Source organism: Callionymus lyra, chromosome 4 (genome assembly GCF_982586985.1).
Source record: "Callionymus lyra chromosome 4, fCalLyr1.hap1.1, whole genome shotgun sequence".
Taxonomy (NCBI): Eukaryota; Metazoa; Chordata; class Actinopteri; order Syngnathiformes; family Callionymidae; genus Callionymus; species Callionymus lyra.
Genome location: NC_141821.1, coordinates 25719351 through 25744301, shown reverse-complemented (window position 1 = coordinate 25744301; position 24951 = coordinate 25719351). Strand labels below are relative to the sequence as shown.

The window sequence follows — 24951 nt, the reverse complement described above, 5'->3', positions numbered from 1 at the left end:
TGAGAAACACACCGTGACAATGATGCTGACATAATAAACAACTTTGCGAAATCCAATATACACACAAAACCCCTGCATAAGCTAAATGACTACACACCCAAAATAGACACAAATAAGGGCACAAGAAAAAATACTAAGAAATGTTAAAATAGCAAACGCATGCACACATGAGATAAGCACAGATCAAATTATACACATCAATAACACAACTGTGTGTGTAATCACTAACACATAAAATGAAGTTTTGAGATGTCAGTCGGAAAACCTATGACCCTAGCTTGCTGGGACAGAGCCATATATAATGACATGTCAATGTAACAGATAAAATGAAGCTTAAAAAAGCAACTCAGTTCGTTGCAGGTTTACAAGTGTGTGTGTGTGTGTGTGTGTGTGTGTGTGTGTCTACTCTGGGAAAGGTTTGGCCTCACAGCCGTGTGTGTCAGAGGTCCGTCCTCGTCTCTCACCACAGACCACAGCGGAGCAGCAGAAGATCAGCAGTGACTTGAGGACCTGAACTTCTTACAGGTAAAAACCCAGATTGATCTGATGAAGGTGGAAACATTGTTTCTACTGTTGCGTTGATAGTGTCAGATGTGTTTATGTTCTGCTCTCCAGACATCAAGATGAAGTGCTTGGCGTGGCTCCTGCTCTGCATCTTTGCCTGCAGCCTCAACGGTCAGTTGGTTTTTTGATGTCTTAGATCTTCGGTGCGTCACACATGTGTTCAGGGTGATGATTCCATCAGGTTTGATTCATGCAGGTTATCAAAATATGTTGGATTCTTGCGCGAGTGATATGGCAGTTTTGGACTATCTAGTGAATAAAGACGACTCTGTGCGATCTGTGTGTGTGTGTGTTGGTGTGTGTGTGTTCATGGTGGACAGTATCCTGAGGGTCCAGAGGGAGAGCGTCCAGTTTTTCCGTCCACCAGAGCTCAATCACCTCTTTGTGAGCAGGAACGTGTGGAATGTTTATAAAGTTAATTTTGTGTTTTCTCTTCCCTGGACACAGAGGCGAGAGTCATCGTTCCTGAAGGAGGTGCAGTATCTGCCGCGAACATTCACAGATACACACTCACACGTTTACCTCGTCATTCATGTATAATGTCTCATTTTTAAAGGATTTTTGAAAAGTTTAATTGGAAAGATACACAACACACTGCCAGCATCCACACACACACACACACACTGATGCTTCAACATATGTCCAGTTCTAAACTAAGATGGAGCAGTCGTGCTACATATTTTAGTCTGTCGGGGAAAAGTTCACATCAGATCTCCAGACCGTCCTCACAGTGAATTGAGAATTGGGAAGGTTACACAGTAGTGACTGTGCCTCTGCTCCATCAGTGCCCTACGACCAACCTCCAGCCGTCCCTTACTGGCCGTACTCCACCTCGGACTTCTGGAACTACGTGGAGTACTTCAAATCCATCGGAGCCTACAACCACATCAACGAGATGGCTCGGGCGTTCTATGCTCACCAGCACCTCGGGGACACTCTGGGATATGAGACCAACGCCGGACATGAACACTGAGACTGTTGATGATGATGATGATGATGATGATGATGATGATGATGATGATGATGATGATGATGATGATGATGAGGACGATGATGATGATGAGCGGACCTCAGGAAAACAAAGACAGTGTTAGTAATGTTAGAAAAGCATAGAAATAGTAATACTTTAGAATTCTTCATTAATTGTTTGCTTTGCTATGTTTGAAACACTAATAAAATACTGCATTTTAAAATTCTTTCATTACCTTTCTCTTCAAGGAAAGCTTACATCCGTTATGATGTTTTATTTTGATATGACAGAAATAACACATCTAATATGTGTTTTATTTTATTACTAGATTAATCGATATATTATATAGAACCTATGCGATGTCCAACATTATTTGTTTCCATCTCCTCTTTTAACAATTACTATGCAATAAGGCGTTTCATTTACAAGTAAATAACGTCCCTTAATAACCTTGTATTCGTGTTTTACCAAAACGATTTTGCTGCGGAACTAATGTTCCCTGGAGCACCCGAGCACATTTCGAAGTGGCAACGGCTTTGTTTTGCTAATAGACGCAGCACAGTTAGCTCCCGGAATACATCGTCGAACTTGATTCTGTTTCACTGAGTTGTGGAAAAAATGAAACCCGCCGTGGACGAGATGTTCCCGGAGGGAGCTGGTCCTTATGTGGACCTGGACGAGGTGTGTTTGAATACTTACCGTGGAATAACTCATCTTCGACCAATGCGAACTAGCTAGCGAGTGTAACCAGCTAATGGAACCGAGTCGAAAAAGAGATATTTAAGGGACTGCTTATTGTTATTATCATATAACTCGTGTTGTCTTTGTCGCTTTCACAAATGCAGACTTTAATGTGTCAGGAATATCGCTCACTCCTGAGCCTCCTAAGTCACTTCTCAGCTCTCAATGTCCTCATTGGTTGTCATCCTCTTCATCTCCAACATTTTTGGTCCAACAGTGTCTTTCTTTCTTCTGTACGAGTCCAACGAATGTCCTCCTTAACTTAACTCCAGACCTCACATGTGACCCTCTTAATACGTCATTTCAGATCTTGTTCTTCCTAGAATACCTCAAAATACAACCTCAAGTACATGTATTTACAAGTATTCAAGTTCCACTTCTGCTTCCAATTATATATAGATATCAATGAGGTTCATGGTTGGTGAAGCACTAACTCCTTTAGTGTCATTTTTACGAGTATATGAACCCAAAAGGAAAAAATATTTAATTTGCTACTGGTTATTTCATATCTCAACAGCATTCTTCACACTGACATGCACACACACATGCACATGCATGGTCTTTGGTGACATTTTTAAAAGAGGATTTGTATAATTTTATTAGCATGATGTCCTGGTCTCCATATCAGTTACAGCATAAATCTATCATTTTTGACAATTTCATATGAGTAAGATGGTTTAAAAAAGAAAAAAAAGAATTTGATTAATAATTTCTCAAAAAGTCGATATTGAATTGCTGTGATATTTTGTGGGATATTAGTCTACATCAGGGGTCTCCAAACCGTGTCCTCAAAGCAACAGATCCAGCATGTACAGTTTAACCAATGAGGTTTCAGCTGAAACAAGCAATACCAGACAGACGATCAGCCCTTTGAGGACCAGTTTTGAGACCCATGTTCTACATCCTCCAGACCTTTGGCATTATTAGATTGTAAATAAATATTGATTAATAGCTTCATTAACCGTCATCATTGACATTGACATAAGAGTCATAGCTGAAATACTATGTGCCCCTTAGTAGCAATTGATCATCGTAGCCACAGGCTACCTGAGTGTTGTTGCTGACCATGTCAATCCCATTATGACCACAACTTACTGATGGCTGCTTCCAGCAAGTTAACGCACCATGTCATAAAGCTGGAATCATCTCAGACTGGTTTCTTGAACATGACAATGAGTTCACTGTTCTCAAAGGGCCTGCACAGTCACCAGATCTCGTACAATAGAGCACCTATAGGATGTGGTGGAGCAAGAGATTCTCATCATCAACTGCGTGATGCTATCATGTCAATATGGAACAAACTCTCAAGTACCTTGTTGAATCTATGCCATTAAGAATTAAGGCAGTTTTGAAAGCAAAAGGGGGTCCAACCCTGTACTAGAAAGGTGTACCTAATAAGGTGGTGATTGTATATTATATTGTATGTTTTTTGTGGCTGTACATGGTAATAGATATATATCCACAAATCCCCTTTGCCAAGCAATACATTTATATAGTTTCATATATTGCAATGTGTTCTCAAAATATGTACAGTTAAGTTTTACATTTTCTTTGCATCACTTTTTAGCCCTAGTGCGAACGTGGTTTTGAGCGAGATGTGATGCTTGTTTTCAACAGGCAGGAGGCAGCAGCGGGCTACTGATGGACCTGGCAGCAAATGAAAAGGCGGTACACTCTGACTTCTTTAATGGTGAGGCATCATTTCTTCTTGGATGTATCCATACATTTGAGTGCATGGCTGACTGACTTGATGTCTGTCTTTAATATTGTTGGGATTCTCCTGTGAAATCACTAACAGCCAAAGAAAAAAATCTGTGTATATCATAGGTCTACAAACGGGTCCTCGAAGGACCAGCCAGGGTGCTACAGGTTTTAACCGATCAAGCATGTACAGTTCAACCAATTTGGTTTCAGCTGAATCAAAAAACACCAGACTGACAGTCAGAGCCACTCCTAAGACACCTGATTGGTGAAAATGTGTCCTCTTGATTGGTTGAAAAAAAGAAAAACTGCAACCCTTTTATGGAACACTATAGTGTATATTGTGTTATTCATTTGTCTTATAAAGCTGTTTCTGTTTTCAGTCTTTGTATGTTAAACTTGATAATAAAAACAGACAATGTTTTAAGTTATACCCCAACATTAGAGTCACCCTGTCATGTTCACGCCACAAATTCCTCTGTGAGCTCTTCATGAAGTTCACATCTGTCAGTGTGATGCGAGTGCGGAAAAGCTCCCGCATGCGTCACTGGAGTGCTTCTCCACTATTGTTTGCACAGACAAATGTGAGTATTGAATATATGCTTTACAAAAGAAACAAACTATTCCAGAGGTTGTTGTTGTTTGATAGCGGATTAGCAAAAAAAATTGAGCTCTCACTTGAAAATCAAGAGCAGGACACTCAACGAGACACACGGTTGTGTTTGGAATATTGATGACAACAGTACACACGTTGCATAAATGAAAGAAAATCAATAGCCATCATATTACACTCCTGGACTAATTGTGTTATATGGATAGAGCTGCCAATACGAATGTTGTCCCTGAACAAGCATTACTCACTATTGAACGAGGGCTGAACGATTATTGGAAAAAAATATAATTGGGTTTTTTTTCCGAAATATTGCGATTGCCATTATTTATGCGATTATTTTTTCAATGTGCTCTTTTTTATGCATTTTTTTCTCAAGATAAAGTTAAGTTGTTTTTTTTATGATACAGGCAAATAAAGCAAACCCTAACATTAAGGAAGAAGGGTTATTTAGTTACTCTAATAAACTTGTAAACATAACATATTCACTGCAAATACTAAAAGCTACTGTAAAAACGTGTTAAAAGTGTGACGTAAACATTTATATTTATGAGTCATTAATAAATCATACAAACTTCAGAGTAAAGAAAGCTAAAAACACTATTCAGTCATTCTTCTTTTTCTTACTGCATATTTTTGCACAGGTTCTCGTGTGTTTAGGTGCATTTCCTGTCGTACACAATAATATATTATCATTTACACAATTTGATGCGCACACACAAACATGCCGGTGGTGCGCACACACACACACAGGCAGAGACGAGAGCAGCGCACACACACAGAAGGACATGTCAATACATTGTAAATGCAATTTATCCTTCAGCCCTACAAGTGACGACTAGACCCATAATAACTGTGGTCTGATGATGGTTATTCTTGCTTACACCCATCTCATGCTTTTTTTTAGTTCAGTTTATTCAGCAAGTAAAGCAGTTTACAGGTAAATTACTCTGAATAGTAACACATGTTATAATCAGGCTGTATTTGAGCTTATTTAAAGATGGCAGGCAGATATGTTGTTAATATATATTAAACAGTAACAGTAGAGGAACAAGTTCAGCCAAAAACGATTAGCTTTGATTATTTACAACATCGGCTTTGACTTTCCCGTTAACTGACACACACAGAAAAGACTTTCTTGAACTTTTCCTTTACTGCGTGGAGTGATTTGGTGAAGGAAGCAAATTACAGGCGTGATTCCCTCAGGTGAAGGTCAGTTGTACAGCGTCCGGATGCCTGGCAAGTTTTGGCAGGACCCATGTTGTGAGAGCAGCTGTTCTGTGCGACAGCGTCGTGCTTAAACATCAGACACGACATGATTGAGTGAGTGACACCACATCCTCGGAGGACTTGCGGATCGCAAACACGAACGAAGCCCCAGCAGAGACTTCTGTTTCATCCTTATTTAGATGGGTACATGACTCTGTGAGTCTGAAGCATCCATCATGTGTAAATAAAGTCCCGCACACATGCCTCATCTCACTCGCAGCGATGACGTTTGTTTTACTGAACCTCGTGTGAGAAGTTAAATATTTACATGATGTTTAAAGTTCTACTCATGCTGTTCCTTTTAAAGTGTTCCCCAACTGACACATGTCCTCGTCTTTAACGAGTCGAAGGGAACCCATGAAGGACTGCACGACGCTCCTGTTCCTCCATAAACAAAGATTTACGTGCACGCCGGCGCTCACTTACCCACACTTAAACACATCTACTGAGGATGCACAAAGACACTTAAGCTAATGTGTTTTCCGTCTTGCAGCATCGGCTGCAGGCAAAACAATTTTGGCTCAGCAGCACATGACCTACAATGAAGCAGGCTGATTGTTAAAGGGGGGGGGGGGGGGGTGGTGATGAAGAGAACGGTAAATTCAGTTTATAGAAGCTGTCAGACGGAAACACAGCAGGGCGCCTCGCCAGTCAGCTGCTTTTAACACACACTCGTCTGCACTGCTGGAGCAGGGCTGCCACATCGATGCTACCTCTGAGCATCCATGTGGCAGCCCTGACAGGCTGATGTTCCAAACACACTTTTGCCCTCATGACCGCACACATGTTGATGAAGGGATTCAACGCATCACTTATCGTTTTATCACCACGGTTAACTACATGGTTTAGTTCTTTATAAAGGTGTCGGCTAGGAAGCTGACTCTTAACGACCCCTCGGGGTTCAGCTTATCATAAGAATTCAATGAACTGCAACTCTTGGTTAATGGTTAAATTAAAAGTTAAATTGGTTTCTGGATAAAGTGCCAAGCAAACTTACTGTGTTATTGGAAGTTTCTTTTAGTTTAATAAGTTATATTCACAACTTTATTAAATCGAAATTGATTTGCCATTGTATCTTTTTTTCCGTTATCTTACCATGAAACTTGCTCAAGGTCTTTCTCGACCTTTTATGTTCACAGATCAAAAATCCTTCTGTGTTGACTTCATTTGTTATGGTAGTTGATTAAAAAAACATATTTAGCTGAACCTTACACAACAATGCGACAGGATCTGAATGTGAATTCTTTGAATCGCTTCATCTTCAGTCGTTTTGAAGAAAATCATTCTTCCATCCTTTATCACTGCGTATCTGACATCAGGATGTGGCAGCAGCTCCTTTCTCTAGATGGGTCGTATTTTCAATCATCACATCCAGACTGTGCTAATGGTACAAATGTGTTTTTCTCCTTCCTTCCCTTCTTCCATTTCCCCCACATCTGCAGACTTTGAGGATCTTTTTGACGACGACGACCTTCAGTGACCGGAAAGTCTGCGTGTTTTTGGGAATGTATGTACATAAATTAAAACAAACGCTTACCCTTGATTGAAGCCCCCCACTTTTACTGTCACTCAACATGTTGAAATAAAGACTTTTTGTTTGAGGAAGAGGGGAAAACTCCTCACTGAACCAGGTGTCTGTGGATTCTTTACAATCAGTGACATTCCAGCCGCAGAGAAAATTATGAGTATGTTTTGGTTGGCTTTCGTGTTCGAATCTGCTGCGCGGCTGGATTGCAGGTTTGCGGTCTTCGCGAAACACCTGTTGGGGAAACGTAATTATACATGAGATACGATGTTAACATGAGCGCTAAACGCTGAGACGGGACAGGACAGGAGACGGAGCTGCCAAAAATGTGGAAGTGTAAAGAAGAGCTACAAACAGAAGCGACAAATATTGTCTTTACAACAATTCCTCAGAGAAGGATTATTTTCAAATGAAAGAAACACTTTAGTAAATGTTTAAAATGTAACTACTTTGTCAATAAAAGTCTGCCTCCTCATTCTAGGATTCATGGAATTATTGTCTTTCTATTCACCAGAAAATGGAGTGGAATTCGTTTTTGACTAATAAGAATTATAAAGTTACAATATCCATTAACTTAATGGCAGAAATTAACAATACATTAATTACCTTTAACATGAATTAAATGTAAATAATAAACGGTAAAATGTATCAAAAGGCACACATACCCAATATATGACTGGATAATGAAATTCTTTATGTATTAAAAAGGAAGGTCAACTCTTATGGTAATAAAATCATGTGTTGTTGTATATTTTTATTTCTTCAAGAGAGGAATTTGTGCTCTGCAGATGACGACAAAAGCACAATGTGCCACTTTAAAATGCATGACAGTGTTAACACAAGTTGCTCATTTTGCAAACCTCGCAAGGAGACTTGGTTTAGGAGTGATTCAAGAACACTCGGATTACTCTGACCAGGAATGGACAGAAACTCCTACCTTAGTGAGGAGGTATGGTTGACCCTCGTTGCCAAGTCATCATTTCAAAAGCTGTTAATCCTAAAGCTTGATACAAAACCTAATCTAAGGTAATCTTATAATATCTTAAATAATAACTGTTCAGTAAATTTTAAGATAAACTTTTTTCAAAATGAGGGAAAACTCAGGCAAGACTTTGTAGGTGACCTGCTGTGGAAACCCCCCTAGAGGGAAATAGCTGAAGAGAAAACAGGAAATGTAGCAAAACAACACAGTTAAAGATTAGATTAATCTCCACTTCCTCGTAAACAGGATGTTTGTTATGTCAAGAATGCTACTTCCAGAAAGAACTACAGTTTACAGAATTCATTAAAGTCTGTTTTATCTGTCAGGCAGGTCTTTCTAACCATCAGAAATATGTCCTGGCTGAACAAAACAAGGTACTTCAGTACATGTAAACATCAGTAAAGGTGGTCCCAGTTGGATGCGTCATCTTTCCATAACAAGAAAATTGGATGTACCTTGGGAATAGAGATGCACTTTACAAGGCAACTTTTGGCAGAAGTGTGTTGTTCTGCTGGGTAACCTTGTGTTGTTCAAGTGAATGAACAGAGACGCGTAATGCTTTCTTCTTAAGAGGAAACCGCTTTACTGTATACATTCCTTCCTTTCCTTGTGCTGACCCAGCCTCGCTCACGACTTGATCAGATAATCTTCAAACTTTTTTGATACAAATTTGTCCGACCTTGGTGAAGACGTCCAGTGTGAAGATCAAATATCTTTTTGGGTGTTGGTGAAACATCTACAGGGATTTTCACTCAACCATCTCTGAGAGTTGAGCTGCTAAAAGGTCCACAGAGAGTTTCTTCTTTGAGTGAAAAAAGCCCTTTTTACACTGCAGTTTTCCTCTTGCTGTGTCAAGGGAGCTGCCAATTCGACAAGTGTGTCTTTCACTCACACTTACAAAGCCAGGACGCTTCACTTCGTATAGTGTCAAAATTGCACTAAACTCTAAGGTTTTTTGTCAGATTACAGTTTCCCCACTTTATAATTCAAGAGCGCCATCTACTGAGCACTGAAAATAAGGAGACTGTTTCATGAGACCTCCTAGCTTGATGCAGGGAATATTAGATGACTATTCCAACAAAAACAGACGTGCTGAATCTTTGTGTAACTTCCTCAGTCACAGTAGTAAAATCTTACATCTCCAAATTGCCTTAAAGCAAATGTGCCAAACTTATAGCCTAGTACGAGTCGATGGCGAATAAAGCGACTTCAACAGGATTGTACTACATGTCTCTATCCACTAAAGGTTTCCTAGATTTAAGCCCTATGGGGCAACCAGGACGCTAGAAATTGTTGGCTAGTCAGGGTACTGCCAAAAGTTTGTCAAACTTGATTTTGCGGTGGCGTATTTCTTCACTATCTTGAATTGTATTTAACAACTTGTTAAATACTGGTTCTCTCATGTGAGTGAAATGGACAGCCAAGACGTTGGCCAACCTAAATTGAACAGAATTTTTTTGATACATTTATCTCGTAACCTTGTGCCCACCTTTAACTATCTTCACTGCAAGTGTAAGTGGTCTAATATTAAATTAAACTCTCATAATGACGGTGTGGTACTGGCTGTATAATGTAATTACGTTGCCCCTGCATTGAACCGAAGCCAAGTTTTTGACTGTAAAACACCTCGTAAATAAATTCTGAGGAATTTAATCTAGGATCCTCCCCTTGAGCTTCTCAGAAAGTGTGGATTTAGAACCAGATGTTGAATCTGTGGAATGAAAGCTGTAGATTCTGTTAAGATAGCCTGTTCAATAGTTTGAGATGCGTGAAGAATGAAGGGATTTACAGATTTTTAAATTGATAAATATATCTAAAGCTCCTGAAGTAGAAGAATATGAAAAAGCGCAGCATCATTTCCCGAAGGAGACCTCCTGAGGGATCAATAAAGTTCTACCTAACATGTAATTGATAGCTTAAGTAGCAAATTAAAAATGACTTAGATATATTCTTAGTAAATACTTAAAGATGAAAATGTTGATGAGGCAAAACTTCTTTTATCCTCCTCCCCCTAAATTAGCAGAACTCAGTGCTGATTTTCATGGGATCCGAACAAGGATGCTTAGCAAATACTATAATAATAGTAGTTAGGCCTTGACTAGAAAAAGATCAAATACATTTGCAAGGGAGAAGCTATCGATGCTATCACTTGTGCACCCGAAGAAGAGCCACTTACATTTGCACTGTTCATGCAGTATCAAGTACCCCTCTAGCATTATTTATTTAATCTTATTCTTAATTCTAATGAATGCACATCCTTACAGTTTTTATTTCTCCTTTCTTTGTAAACCAGTAGAAATTTGACATGCGACAATGATCGTGAAGTTGTGAGTTGATCTTTAAATTACTCAGGTATATTTCAGGACAAACTCACTAACAGACAATGATTGTTTAATCCTTTATATTTCTGGTAGTTTAACACGTGCTACTGGAGCTAGTTGCGAGTAACATCCTAGCTCTGTGACACCTCTGTGTGTGTGTCGGTGTCAGCGGGCCGACGTGCCCGGACACAAGAGCCTGTGTAGGAAACTGTAGATTATCAAATTCCTCATGTGTGGACCAGCTGTGAGTGAGACAGAAGCTGTGGTTTGGTTCTGGTTGCGGCTTCTCAGAAGTGCTTATGTGGCACCTCAGCAGCCGCTCATTAGCCGTCCTCTCCTCCGCTGCACTCTTACTCTCCACCGCCAAACAAACCACAACATGATAAAACATGTGAATGAAGCCACAATCAGGAGTTTTTTTCAAAGTTTGCCACTGACTTCTCTCGCGTCCAGGGTTTAATTACAAACCTTCCTATTGGCCCGATTCGGTTGGAAAGTCCCAGCCTATCAGGGTTGGTGTGGCCCAATGCCCCCCCTCCTTACCCCACCCTCAGGTGGTCCATGTGTGTGTGTGTGTGTGTTTTGTACGTGTTAATGAATGCTTGTTGTGTGTGTGTGTGTGTGTGTGTGTGTGTGTGTAAAAGTGTGTGTTTGTGTTTACGTCAGACATGATGGGCCGCGTTTAAAACCCCGCCGGATCCCTGGGTCAGGTCAGTCTGTCACAGGAGGGTTGCAGGTACGTGAGGACGACAGCAGGTGGACCAAGTCTTCTGTCTTTAGCTGAGGACCTGCAGACTGAACGACACATAGAAGATCAGGTGAGTTTGATGCACGCAAGGTCAAGTGTTGACCACTGAAGCGGAGGTCAGACCCTGTTCAAAAAAAGTTCTAGCTGTGCTAAAGTGATGTATTTGCCTACAGAAGAAGGAGGTGAAGTCATGGCTGGACGAGGGAGGACCAGATTCTCGGCTGTGGCTGCAGCTGCCCTGCTGGCCGTCATCCTGCTGCCCGGTGAGTGACCACTTCATTCACCGACTTTGATACAGTCCACTGGTCAAACATCCTTATTTTCTGTAGATATAATGTGAATGTGTTTGTTTGTCAGTGAGAGTACAACTCAAGAGAAGAAGTAAGCGGAGATGTAGTGTCTTTACGTTGCAGATGATGATTTAAAACTCCACAAAGGAGATAAATGAGGAAGCAAAGGTACAGAAGTGTAAAACGCGTGTAAATCAGGCCATTTCCTGTCGTTTAATGAGTCATTTAATGTGGCTGCAAGACCTTTAGAGTGTTCACCATACAATAAAATGTTATGTAACTGCATTTGCTTTTTAAGGCATAGTAAAGAAGCTTGACAATATCGTGATCTATGAAGATTACAGCATTCAAGTTTTTCAGCTCAACAGGCCGATTTCTTTTAAGGTTACAGACGTTATTCTTATGCTGAAGTCAGTGTCTAATAACTAACGGGAAGAACGACACATTCGGTTCATTCTACTGTTTTTTGCACGTTCAATAAATAGACCTTTATTTTGGCCCATGACATATGATGCTCAATATTTTGCCCCTAGTGTGGTGACAGTACAGGCTCTCCAATTTCTTCTCATAGTCCAAAAACATTCAAGGGTTTATTAATGACTCGTTGTGAGCCTCAGTTTTTAAACGTATCGGAAACTTACCTCCACCTGACTTCTATCCTCCAGTCAGAAGTGGGAGAAGGCTTGTGACTTTTACCAAAAAGAAGTCTAAACAAACTCTAGATTGGATGTTTTAAGAAAATGGAGGAACCGACTTTTAGCAAAAATTTCTCATTTAAGTGGGATTTTAACCGGCAACCTTGTCTTGTAAAGGGTGGGAACTGTGACATGACTTATGCATCCGACATTAACTGTGCCGGGGCTCTTCCCGTCACAACGTGTGTCATACAAAGCTCTGCTTGTGTCAGAAAACAAGATGTTAGTCTGGTTCTTCCATTTAGCAACAGTTGCATCGGGGGCATCAGCGCTAATGGCTTCATTAAAAAACAAACCATAATGTATTCAAACTTAAATGAAGTTTTTTGAAAATAATGTCAAATATTGTTGACGAAAATGCGCCACTATCTGATTGTTGACGTAGAGGCTCCATCAACTACACAATAGTATCTGACTGGCAATATTAAAAGCGTTAAGGTTGATTCCTGCTGCAAGCAACCCTTGTCTTTGAGACTTTTCTGTGTGCGTCACTGTAGTTTTCTTTCTCGCATTTAAACAAAGTAATTCTCTTCCGACCAGCTGGGTAGAAACACCAGCCGTCCTCACCCTAAGAACCCATCATTTATGATCTAGTCGCCCCAAATACAATGTGACACATGTTTTTCATAACGACTGTAACTTTGCCTGAAACTGAATTGTTACTACGGAAGCTCCAGCCCAAACATTGACCAGGTCAATGCATCAGAAGTTGCCCCGACTCCTCTGTTGCATCACAGCCGAAGCATTGATTCGTCTCTAATTCTTCTAAAACAGAAGACAAGATTCTCCTGCGATGATGGGAAATTCCACTAAAGCAAGCCTTGTGCGTATTTGGAGGAAAGGTCAAAGAGGTTGTGAAAAACACTTTGAAAATGATTTTATTTTAGTTCGAAGTCTGGATGGACAAAATAAAAATATTTGTTTCTTTTATATTGTACATTTAGCGAACAGTAAATGTGATAAAGTTGAAGCCAATTCAGTTTTTATAACATAAACTCTTGCGAGAAGTTTTGATGGAACTTTAGTTCTTCAGACCAGGAGTCATGTGCCTCCTCACATCCTCCACTAGGTCAGCAGATAAATAAAACATCTCTTGTCATCATTCAACGCCCTTTTCGTGGAGGTCAGGAATCAAAATGCTCCCAGTTCACGAAGGAAACACTTTCTTACGTGTCATGTGATGATCGCACATCACTCCCCGGTGACAGGTAGCTGCTGCGGCACCTGGTTCTGATCTCCACTTTGGCCCTCCTTTAAAAGGCTTTTTAAGAAACGCTAAGAGGGAGGAAGTTTCTTTCATCATCCCTTCTGTTGTAAAAAATGAGTACCTGTCAGCAGCACCTCCTCCCCCTGCTATGCCCTTTTTTAAAAAATCTGCTGCTGGTTCCAGATGTGCCAGGCAGCTCTTTAACAGGCTCATAAAAGCAGGCGGATGCACTGAGGCAGCATCCTCGGGGCCACCCTCCATCACTTTAGGTCACCTTCGCCTTCCTCCGCCTCCTTTTATCTCTTTTACATTTCTCCATTCAGCTTCGTCCCGCGACCTTCCTCGCTGCCGGTCCTGCTCAGAAGTGAATTTAATTCTGATGGGATGATCGATGTTTGTTGTCCCTTCGTCAACCCCCCCACGTTTCTCCTCTGAACCCCTTCCTCTCTTTTATCGCAGCACCTTTGCTCACAGAGATGAAAGAAGCTCATCTGAATCTACTGTTGCACGGGTGTTTACACACACACACACACACACACACACACACACACACACACACACACACACACACACACACACACACACACACACACACACACACACACACACACACACACACACACACACACACACACACACACACACACACACACACACACACACACTGCTCATTCAGCCCATTGACGCAGCATGAGGCTGGATGTAACAGGCTCACCTATAAAATCTACAAAGCGCTGCAGACCCCGGCCCCGCAGGCACAGCCAATTACCTCGCTCCTTATAAGCATTCATATCTGCCCGGAGTGTTTGAGGTTTAATGTCATGAATTATCGCGAATCACACATGTTGCAGTTCCGAAAGTAAGCAATTTCCATTTATACCGACTGCTTCAGCAGCTTTCACATCTGCCTTCGCTTTTCTGCTCCTTTTCTCGCAGCCTTCCTGTCTGCTGGTCCCGTCGCACACCGGGCCAAAGGAGATGGTACGTCACACACACCAACACACAGTATAGACCTGGGGATTTGTGGCCTTTTTGGACTTCATTTATGCGGCCTTAGAAAGGTCGGAGGAAAACTTTAAAGGTTGATGTAGACATGTTTTTGACAGCTAACAAATTACTTGATGTGTTTGAACCAATATGAATCCATATCTAAATCTATTTTAACTATATGAACTGATATCATCAACCATTGATGATCGGACAATAAATGCAGCCTCGATGAGAATGCATTTTGACTTGACTCCTAATTATTATTGTTCAGATTTTATCTGATTTAATCTGATTGTAAGATTTGTAAAGATGGTTGTATCGTACAAAATAATCTTTTTATTTGTTTGGCATCAAAGTAAAATAAACAATAACTACAACAATATTAAACACTAGCTGTATATTCACACCGATGAGTTTGCCTTGAAGAAATTGAGCAAACAAAGGAAGAAAAAATAATTTTTGACCCTAGTGTTGTTCTCTGGGTCAAGGTCAGAGAAACTTCTCAGTAAAAACAAACCCTGGACCCCATTCAAGGTCATATTCAAAGGAGCTCAGGTGACAGCAGAGGGCAGTTGTGTTTCAGAAAAAGTTTGTGTGCTGCTACTATCTCAACAGAGAGTGACAAATCCTTTAAAAGATTCCTGGATCCAGACGGTTTTCCATATCACATACAAAATATTCAAAGTCCGATTATCAGCATCTAAAAATCTTTCATTTTAATTTAAATCAGTTGACTTAATTATACTGTAACAATTTTTATACCCTATTAAATTACATTTAATAATGATTTGTGTGTTTATAATCATAATAGTTATCTTGTAAATTCAACTTATGTTAAAGCAGTAATGATCTCTGTTTTATGTACAGTTTAAATTTTACGTATTTAAGTGAAGGTGCTTGGGTCATTTAATTCTTATAATATGAGAGTTTAAGCTTATGTCGTAGTGTTCTTAACAGTGTTGTGCAGAAAGTTAATCTTCAGAACAAACTGAAAGCTGCTCTTCACGGTGCTTGACCTCACTTCAATGCAGCGACGCCACTTCACGCTCTGATAGATCCTTAACGTCCATCAGCGAGTTGACCAGTGTCCGCTCCACTGTCGCTGACAAAGTTTGTGATGAATGTGTCGCAGTCTAAAAGTGTTTGTAAGTCCTTGAATGGTGTCCTCAGCGGGAGAAAGCATTCGGGAAAAGGCGACAGCGGCGGAGGACCAACGCAGGTTGATCCGGAACCGCAGGAACATCAGCTGGTACAAGCAGCACTCTGACTTCTGGGCCAGATACAAGTTCTTCAGCGACAACGGCAACCAGGAGGCTGTGAGTGTTCAAATGTGTTATTGTTTTCACAAGCCCAGGTTTCCTATTTTTCATCATGCATCAGTTGTATCATGATACAGTGTCTTCATTTTTAAAGGCCACTAGATGTCACTCTCTACTTTATAATCTTTGGCTCTGATCTACTGATACAATTAAACCTATTAAAGCATGACTTTCACTGAGGGTGCCATCTAGTGGTCTTTAAACTGTATCATGATACAGCATCAGCTGCTTCATGAAACATTATCAACCCATCACTAGTTGTGAGTGTGACTAGTTTCTACTAGCTGGAATACTTTTTTTTTTGATCAATTACTTCATCTTACTATAGTAAGTAAGTAATTTTTATTTGTGTAGCGCTTTTCCAGACCAGGGTCACAAAGCGCTTAAACAATAAAAACAAGATAAAACTAAATTAAAACTATTAATCCTAATTCACCACTTCCAGGTTCAGGAGATGGACCGCATCTACCTGGCCTACCTGCAGAACAAGAACCGCGCCGAGGGCCGCCGCTCCTACAAGGCTTACCTGCGTCACCTGGGTGATGTCTACAAGTCCTGTGCCGATTCCGAGGATCCCAACTGCGTGGCCTCCTACACCAGCAGGCCCAAACCGGAGCCCCCGAAGCCGGCACCAGTCAAAACTTGCGACCCCACGAAAGATGCTCACTGCTTGTACGCTGCTCTGCTCCAGGGTAAGAGTCCGTACGTGCCCCTGGTTCTCCCTGCGGCCCCTGCTCCAGCCAAAGCCCCGGCACCCCTCTATGTCCGCTCTGCTCCATCAAAGAACCCCCCGTCTGGCTACCACTACTACTCACCTGTAGCAGAGTCCTTCCTCACCAAGGTACTTCAATTAAGATCTTAGATTGCATCGTGACCTCATGCTGTTGCTGTGCTAACACCTCAACTATCATGTGTTCCAGGAGCAGAAGGCGGAGCTGTTGCGTATCTGCTCGGCAGAAGATGTCGAGTGTCTGCAGTACCACCTGAAAGCCGCCTACGGCTACAAGCCCTCCGCCGGACCATTGCCCTCTTACGCCCATCTTGGCTGTGACCCAAAGAAAGACCCCGGCTGCAAACCCAAGCTGGTCCAGAAGGCCCCGTCTGGTCTATACCTGCAGTACCCCAACTGTGACCCACTCCGTGACCCCATGTGCGCGTACTCTGCCTCTTTGGTGGTAAGTGAGATCCTGCCAAGGCACTTATTAGAAGAACCTACTTTACCTAATGCAAAATTGAAAATCGCTCTTCTTGCCTGTCAATCATTTTGCTTCTGTTCCTGTAGGCCCAGCGAGCCCCTAAATCCCCTGGTCCTGCTCCTCCTGGTTCCTGTAACCCTTTGTTTGAGGAAGGCTGCAACCCTCTCACTGCAACCAAATTCATCACTTCCTCGAAGGGGCACGAGGAGACCGAGGAGGCGGCTGCCATTCGCGTGGCCCCGGCCGCTCCAGAGCGCGAAGTCGACCCCTACGCCATGTTCCGGGATCATTACGCCAACAGGGTTGCTGACCCTTACGCGATGTATCGCCAGCCAAACAATCCCGTGGCTCCTGCTGCCGACCCTTATGCCATGTACCGCCAGCAAAATATCCCAGCGGCCCCTGCTGCTGACCCTTACGCCATGTTCCGACAGCCAAACACGCCCTCTGCTGCTGCCGACCCTTACGCTATGCTGCGTCAGTACATGGCCCAGGTCCAAGGAAGCGACCCCTACGCTGCTCAGAGGGAGACCGCTCCAGAGCCTAACGACCCCTACGCTGCGATAAGAGAGGCTGCTGCGGCCATGCAACGAAATGGTTCCCCAGCTCCCAGACAACAGTACCCATTCTCCGATCCCACCTTTGAGGAGCCCCCTCAGGAGGATCGCAACCCTCTGGGCCCCCCGGGCAAAACCAAAGAAGGCTACGATTGCTACATCGGCTACGATCGCGAATGTTTCCCAGTCAAGCCGGCCGAGCCAAGATCCGGGATCCACCGCCACATGCCGTACCCGGCTGAGGCCTACGAGCCGCACCTCAACGCTGACGGGACGCGGAACGGTGTGTTGGAGCCCTCCAACCCAGACTGCGACCCCGAGTACGACGCCGACTGCCGTCTGAGACGGTACGAGTCGGAGCACACCGAGGCTCAGTCTGAGCATCACGCTGAGGAGGACCACAGCCAGGGGGCGGCAGAGAGCAACCACCAGATGGAGCAACAGGAGCAGGACCAGTACGAGCCGTACCAGAGCGGTCAGGAGGAGGCTCATCTGTCTTACCAGCCTCTCGCACAGGGAATGCCAAGTCTGCAGGACATTCTACGAAGCTATGGTGACCAGTTCCCGGATCAGGACGATCACAGAGCTTATGCAGACGACTACCGTAAGAAGTAAAGATGTAATCGCTCAGAAACGCATGCATGGGACATGATTTTTCTCATCACAAACACACAGAACAAGTGGCTAGTTAATGGACCCAATGGACGAGTCACAGAGAATGTCTTCGAACAAACGCAAACGTTTACCCCCCCATCGCTTTTCTCATTCCCATATTCACGGACTTTGTGCTCCCCCCCACTGCTTCACCTTCAGCCCATTTCACAGATGTTACTCCTAGCCAGTGTTTTCTTTTGTCAATATGAATTATGTAAAGTTTCTTTCCCCCTATTTTGGATGTTAATAAAAAGCTATTGAAAGCTTTCTTTTCTAATCTTGTGTTGTTTTCACAAAATTATCTCTTCCTTCTTCTTTCACATTCCTGAATCGCACCGTTATAAGAACATTGTTGAAGAAACGCCATCTCTTAGACAGGTCGATGGAGATAAATATTTCATCAATTGATACTTTCCACCTTCCATTGACTGAACAACTCTATGTGAGAGACTTTGTGGAACTCGACAGTCCTTTGAATTCTCAATAGCAGCCGTTGCATGGATACAACAAGAGACTTTGAAGTTGAACAAAACCGAAGACGCCGACTTGTTAACGGATGAATAGAGTTATTTGTGAGTCACTGTGTTCTTTGTTCGAGGGAATATTTGAGTGCAGCTTTGTATTTGACACGCTCAAAGAAACAACACAATGAAACCATCGATGTGTGTTTGGACAAAGAGGTTACATTACATATCGATGATTGACAGCTAACGTGACTCACATGCTGAGCAGACAAGAACAAGGTGAATAAACACTGATCCGTAGTCATTTATTAAAGTCGCACGTGTGAGAGAAGGTGATTCACATCCTCCGGGCGAGGCAGGAACTCAACAAGGCTAACGCTGACAAAGACTCACATGACGGTGGAGAAGGAAACTTCCCGCCGGATGTTAAATAGGTTGCTGTGTTCGCATTGATATTTCCAGGGGGATTAAACTGCCTCGTAAGTATGACCTCCATTATGACCACTGAGGAAATTTTGATTTGGATTAAAGAACCAAAACTTTTTGATTCAAGATTCAATTTAAGTAGTTTCTGGTTCCAGTTGCTTTTTGCTTGAAGAGCGACACACATAATCTAACCTAATCAGGGATGTGAACAATGTAGGTTTTTATTTTACTTAAACTGATGCCAAACTTGTGGTATAAAAACGTTTGGTGGCTGAAATACATTTTTAGGTGGAAAAAAATCAAGCATTTACAACTGGGCTGTGAAATTCAGTCAGTATTATTTTGTGTGTGCAAGACAGCGTATGTTACAGGTACCAGAGTGGTCAACCATGTCGCAAATATATCGGTTTGTTCAAGCGGCAACTGGTGAAGTAGCACATGTTTTTGTTTGTCTTTCACCTAAATTGTATCTGCCCAGATGTGCATTGAACAATTCCTTCTTCGACCCACGCAACTCTAGACAATGGTTCCACCTCATTGTTTTCACCTGCGGTTCAGAATGAAGCGAGGTATTTATCTGGGAAGATGAACCTCAAATCAAATCTGTTTTGCTTTCATGGTTTGGCAAATGGAACGCCATTTTCCAAACCTGATGCAAGTGAAGTCTCACATGCTATAAACAGATAGATACATAGATTCACCCTGGAGGAGAAATGATTTTGTCCAGCAGCAATGAATACATCCATCAGAACAAACATCCTTACAACATAAATACATGCATAAATAGAGATGTTAAACCTGGTCCACAACAGCTGTCCGACTTTTTATGCTGGATCTATGAGGGCCAGAAACATTCCTAATGCTAGAACCTTTGGACGTTACTTTATTATTTATTGACGTCATTGAGGTCAAGCTATAGGCTTAGCAAGTTGTTACATATGTATCTCTGAGACATAAATGCATTATTTTATCATAACAGATCACACAGTGTTTATTTGAAGATGAGATTCATATTTATTTCTGTATGTCCATGAAATGTATTTAACATTGAACACATGACAAAGTGACTTTTCTGACACCAAAATGCAAATTGTAAGATCATGTCATTATTACTCCTAAGATCTCAGTTCCTTTGCTATGGGTTTGACTGACACGTGTATATACACAAAGTTATTGTGTACATGAAAAACTGTGTTTTTATAATAAAGTATTTTCACTTTCATGTGCTTTAGAAACTCTTAACTTTGCCATAATCTGCACAGGACGTGTATGAAGCATTTCAACAAAGACCAAAGCCGTCAAATCCATGACTGAGTACATAAGAAGATTAATCGTATCGGTGGAATGAGAGGAACATATTCACAAGCAGACCTGGAGTGATCATGGGACTGTTCCTTGAGAAGATCTCAGCTCGAATGCTTAGGAGTGGAACGCACCGTTGTTCTATTCATCTTCTTTTCAAGGACCATCTGCCACCTGTGGAAGCTCTTATCACGCACCAACAGAATGGAGTTCTTCTGCTCTTGCTCAAGGCTCTGTAGCATGAATATATAAGTGCAAGCATCAAAGAAACAGAAAGGGTCAGAGGAACCCAGAGTCAGCAGTTTCCAGTGGCAGATTTACATCAGGTGTATATATCCACAGGATTAAACTCAAGTCCTGACTTTCAGCTTTCAAGCTTTTCAATACGTCTTTTGTCGACTTTTTGGAACTCATACTTTCTCAAAGTCGTACGCTCACAAGAGTTTGTCGCGAGCAGCTCGTACATTTAACCTTACGAAAGTTCAGATACAGTAAAATGAGTGAAAAATGACATTATTTTTTTAAATAAAAAACCATGATGTTAGGAAATGCTTTCACAATGTGAAGCTCACATCTTATGGTTTTTGCTACACGTGAGTCCTTTACATTAGGGCTCCCCAAACTTTCCTCTGAGGGAAACATAACTTTTCCCTTTTCTGATGAGGGGTCAGTTTGTAGCAGAAAACGTGTGATGATCGCAGGCGTTGCCTTAACGTAAAAATGTATTGTTTTCCAGAAAGTCACATATAACCAAACAACCCTTTCTGGGTTCTTCACAGGAAAAAAAACAATGAAATAGGCTATTTAAGATAGAAATAATAAACAAAAACCCGTCTCTGGGTTCAACATTTTAGGCCCTGAAATTTTGATATCTTTTAAACCAAACCTTAGGGAGCAAAAAAATGTAGGAATGTACATATACTTACAAAAAAAGTATTTTACTCTTTTATTTATTATTATTTTTATTTTCACCCCAGCTTACATCATATATAATGCTAGCCTGAGCCGTAGGCTACAAAGTGAGTAAACACATACACAAAACGAGTCTAAAGTTTATTATTATTTATAAAAATAAATCCCCCTGTCGGGCCTCCTCTCCTCACTCATGTTATGATGCAAGTACTGGCCAAGTGCTGATTGTAGTCTTTAGAATTGTTGATGCTCTGGGTCAGATTTGTTGTGTCCCCTGATATTCGGTGAACTTTATAAAAGTTTGTGTTAATAAAAAACTCAGAATACTATTTTTTTAAATTTGTTATAATTATTATTATTTTTTTTTAACTTTACTTTGTTTTGAATTCACTTTCTTCTACATATCCATACATCCATATAGCTGGGGTGTCCTGTAAACAGTTTTTGTGGACTTTCAGGACCACTAAACTGGTCCAGGGTGGAGGCCCAGGGTCGAGGGTGTCACTGAAGACTGCATTAGCTGACATTGTTTTTGTTGTTCCCACTTTGAAAAGTTGTGACTTAACCTGAGAGGACACAAGGAATAAAGGTCTGATATTTAAAGGGGAAAACAGAATGAAAAAAAAATAAATGGAAAAGGTAAGTAACTAGATCAACAGGTGTATACTTACACAATGCTATCACAAATAAAATCAGCACTTTTATTTAATTTCATTAAAAATTAATATAATATATTACAAAATAATCTATAATAATAACATAATTATTGTGAGGTACAAGAGAGCTCAATGTTTTTCTCTTCTAACTCACCCTCTTCCTCTCCAGCTCCCTCGAGCCTCAGAGCTCCACTTCCCTTGATTGTTTAAGCGCTTTGTGACCCTGGTCTCGAAAAGCGCTATATAAATAAATATTACTTACTAATATTACTTACTTACCTTCACACACACCTCCGGAGCATGTTGCTGGATCCATGATCTCCTTCATTTTGTCATGACAGTGTCAACATATCCTGATGGTCTTCATACGCCTCTCTGGACTCTCTGCTGCTCTACACTCTCTTCTCTCCCTGTCTTTCCTGGCTCCACTTCTCCTCTCCTCTCCTACCAGCCAGTCACAGCAGGAGAATGTTGACACCGAGTCCCTTTCTGCTCAAGGTTTCTACCTGTTAAAAGGACGTCCTGGTCGCTCATTGTGATTTAATTATATTTAAAACCGTTTAAACACATCAGATTGAGGATTTAATTAGTCATTCATCATTTTTTTTAAATCCTGAGAGTAACATTTATACTACAATTAATGACTTTGATCAAAGCACAGCAGCAAAGAACAAAATATTTCGACCATTATTCATAATTCAAAGATGATTATGGATAATACGAATATTAATGCCAGCTAAACTGAACTGATCAGTTTGGACACATGACTCCACATCGCTAACCTAAACTTGTCAGGCTGAATCTCCAGAGGACATCAGCCCTGTTCAGTTCAGCATGAAAATAGGTGACAATATAAAAGACGCTTCAAAGGCGAAATGAAACATCCCACAAGGATTAAGGAAAAAAAAGCGAGAGGGCTGACTTTCCAGGGAATCTAAATCCTAGAAGTCCCTCAAACATGTGTGCACTCCACAAGAAACCTGGTTTAACAACAACATGCTGGACTCGGTCATCCAGATGATCAATGGTTCCATCTCTTCTGTTCAGACTGATTCTTCTTCTATCCTGCTCCATGATTCCTGTTTGTATTGTTTGATGTGCAGTTGTGTTGCTTTAATACCCCGGCTGCACAAACTAATATTGCTCCATGCAGCCGTACAGACAATAAATCCCTTGAAAATTGAAAATGTGGCCCCTGGGCTGTGCTCTGCTTAGACCTGAGCTTCAGTATATGAACGACTGCTGAGATGAGTTTGGTCAGTTAGAAAAAAAACAACATGCATTCACTTATATAACTGCATAAAAAAAAACAATGTTTGTTCATTTGATAAACTCCTCCACAAGAATGATGAACGACAGAAGAAGAAACAAAGTAGCCCGTCTTATCTCAGCGAAGCAGGTCCACCACAGAGCAAACACGTGAAGTCAATTCACTCTAAATTTACACGAGAATGAAGATTAATTGGAGAAACAATCTCAGCCGACACGTTCTCCAGTTAATGCGATTTAGTCGGTACAGTGTGTGCGGCCAGCGCTGCAGCTTGAGTGGATCTCTTGGAGGAAGAAAAAAAGTTCTCTCTTTTTTCTGGAAAACATGCGCTTACATTGTGGACGTGGTGCTTTGTTGCTTGTGCAGCAACGCATCCTTCCATGGTTGCTGGTTGTCACGGGTTGTCGCGGTAACCTTGGCCTGATCGATGCTCCCCTCGTCGACGTGACGTCCTGGCTGTGAGAGCTTGTTCATCATCCCTCCCAGACTGTGTCTGATTAAATATTAATCCTGTTTGCGTATGTATGAGTGTGTGTCATGTGTGTGTGTGCATTTTTCGCCAAGTGTACCAACAAAGTTTTGAAATATTTTAAACAAAACTTTATCAATTTTCCACGATGTGTAAGAGTTTCTTTTTTACTCACGTGTCCTATGAATGGCTGGTGACACTTGTGGTGTCCCCTGCCTATTGCCCCAGGTAGCTGGGATACACCATATAAAAGTGTATGGCACATACAGTATGTGGCGATTTAAAAATAATGATTTTATTTATTTTTGAAGGGGTATGCAGTCCAGAATAGAATCACGTATTTGTCATTGTTTTGCTCACTGTTTTTATTAGATGCGCATGTCTTTGGCCAAATAAAATTGTCAAGTGTCTTTTATTTCTGGGAGTAACATGGCTTTAAATGGCTTTAATGGTTTAATTGAATCACATTTGATTCTTAATTTGTATGATCTTACTTGAGACTAAATGCCACAGATCAGTGGTTCTCAACTTGTTCTGGAGCCAGAATTAAGAAAAACAAACTTCATTCATTAATTCAAACGTATGTTTGAGACACGTGATAACATATATTGGTTATAAAACTTCCCGCAAGGGTTTTAAAAACCTGTCATGTCTTTGGTTTGGAGCCCAGTTGGGTTTATCGCTGGTGGAAAAAAACAACATCATGATTCTTGTCTGAACTTTTTCCTTAACACCAATAAAGAGGATTTTTACTTTATTAATAGTAAGTAAGTAAGTAAGTAATTTTTATTTGTATAGCGCTTTTCTAGACCAGGGTCACAAAGCGCTTAAACAATCAAAACAATATTCAATAAAGTATATACTTTAAAGGTCAAGATAAAACTGATAACACAACAGTAGTTCCAGAAAATCAAGGAAAAACCTGAACAAATAAAAATGTCTTAAGATGTTTCTTAAAGGAGTCAGTAGATCATCAAACACAGAGGGAGAGGAAGATTGTTCCAAAGCTCAGGAGCAACAGCCTGGAAGGATTTCTCTCCTCTGGTCCTGAACCGTGTGCGAGGAACCATCAGTAGATTCTGATCCACAGACCTCAGAGCCCGAGCTGGGATG

General features: G+C 41.3%; 3 protein-coding genes across 4 annotated transcripts; all 3 read left to right on the top strand.

Annotated features, from left to right (window-relative positions):
- Positions 1-440: 440 nt before the first annotated feature.
- otos (otospiralin) lies at positions 441-1667 on the top strand. The gene is made up of 4 exons (XM_087788155.1): positions 441-525; positions 616-675; positions 1012-1038; positions 1350-1667. Exons 2-4 carry the CDS (start codon positions 624-626, stop codon positions 1535-1537), a joined length of 267 nt encoding a protein of 88 aa, XP_087644281.1. The 5' UTR covers positions 441-525; positions 616-623; the 3' UTR covers positions 1538-1667.
- Positions 1668-2070: 403 nt separating this feature from the next.
- Positions 2071-7482, top strand: cops9 (COP9 signalosome subunit 9). The gene is made up of 3 exons (XM_087789425.1): positions 2071-2215; positions 3893-3965; positions 7298-7482. The coding sequence occupies exons 1-3, from the start codon at positions 2153-2155 to the stop codon at positions 7333-7335; spliced, it is 174 nt and encodes a 57-aa protein (XP_087645551.1). The 5' UTR covers positions 2071-2152; the 3' UTR covers positions 7336-7482.
- A 3848-nt stretch (positions 7483-11330) lies between these two features.
- Positions 11331-18563, top strand: and1 (actinodin1). Of its 2 annotated transcripts, XM_087788153.1 has the most exons (7): positions 11331-11501; positions 11605-11694; positions 14560-14604; positions 15784-15929; positions 16378-16773; positions 16853-17107; positions 17215-18563. In XM_087788153.1, the coding sequence occupies exons 2-7, from the start codon at positions 11622-11624 to the stop codon at positions 18298-18300; spliced, it is 2001 nt and encodes a 666-aa protein (XP_087644279.1). In that variant the 5' UTR covers positions 11331-11501; positions 11605-11621; the 3' UTR covers positions 18301-18563. The 2 variants fall into 2 exon arrangements, with proteins under 2 accessions (XP_087644279.1, XP_087644280.1); XM_087788154.1 differs by lacking the exon at positions 11331-11501 and having other exon boundaries at positions 11589-11694.
- Positions 18564-24951: the final 6388 nt, after the last annotated feature.

What these genes read in the sequence shown, in the direction of transcription:
- otos (XM_087788155.1), top strand. Translation starts at nt 624, where the DNA reads ATGAAGTGCTTGGCGTGGCTCCTGCTCTGCATCTTTGCCTGCAGCCTC. An exon ending in CTTTGCCTGCAGCCTCAACG is followed by an intron (nt 676 to 1,011) that starts GTCAGTTGGTTT and finishes CCCTGGACACAG; the next exon opens with AGGCGAGAGTCATCGTTCCT. An exon ending in AGTCATCGTTCCTGAAGGAG is followed by an intron (nt 1,039 to 1,349) that starts GTGCAGTATCTG and finishes CTGCTCCATCAG; the next exon opens with TGCCCTACGACCAACCTCCA.
- cops9 (XM_087789425.1), top strand. Translation starts at nt 2,153, where the DNA reads ATGAAACCCGCCGTGGACGAGATGTTCCCGGAGGGAGCTGGTCCTTAT. An exon ending in CTTATGTGGACCTGGACGAG is followed by an intron (nt 2,216 to 3,892) that starts GTGTGTTTGAAT and finishes TGTTTTCAACAG; the next exon opens with GCAGGAGGCAGCAGCGGGCT. An exon ending in ACACTCTGACTTCTTTAATG is followed by an intron (nt 3,966 to 7,297) that starts GTGAGGCATCAT and finishes CCACATCTGCAG; the next exon opens with ACTTTGAGGATCTTTTTGAC.
- and1 (XM_087788154.1), top strand. Translation starts at nt 11,589, where the DNA reads ATGTATTTGCCTACAGAAGAAGGAGGTGAAGTCATGGCTGGACGAGGG. An exon ending in CAGAGTCCTTCCTCACCAAG is followed by an intron (nt 16,774 to 16,852) that starts GTACTTCAATTA and finishes CATGTGTTCCAG; the next exon opens with GAGCAGAAGGCGGAGCTGTT. An exon ending in CGTACTCTGCCTCTTTGGTG is followed by an intron (nt 17,108 to 17,214) that starts GTAAGTGAGATC and finishes CTGTTCCTGTAG; the next exon opens with GCCCAGCGAGCCCCTAAATC.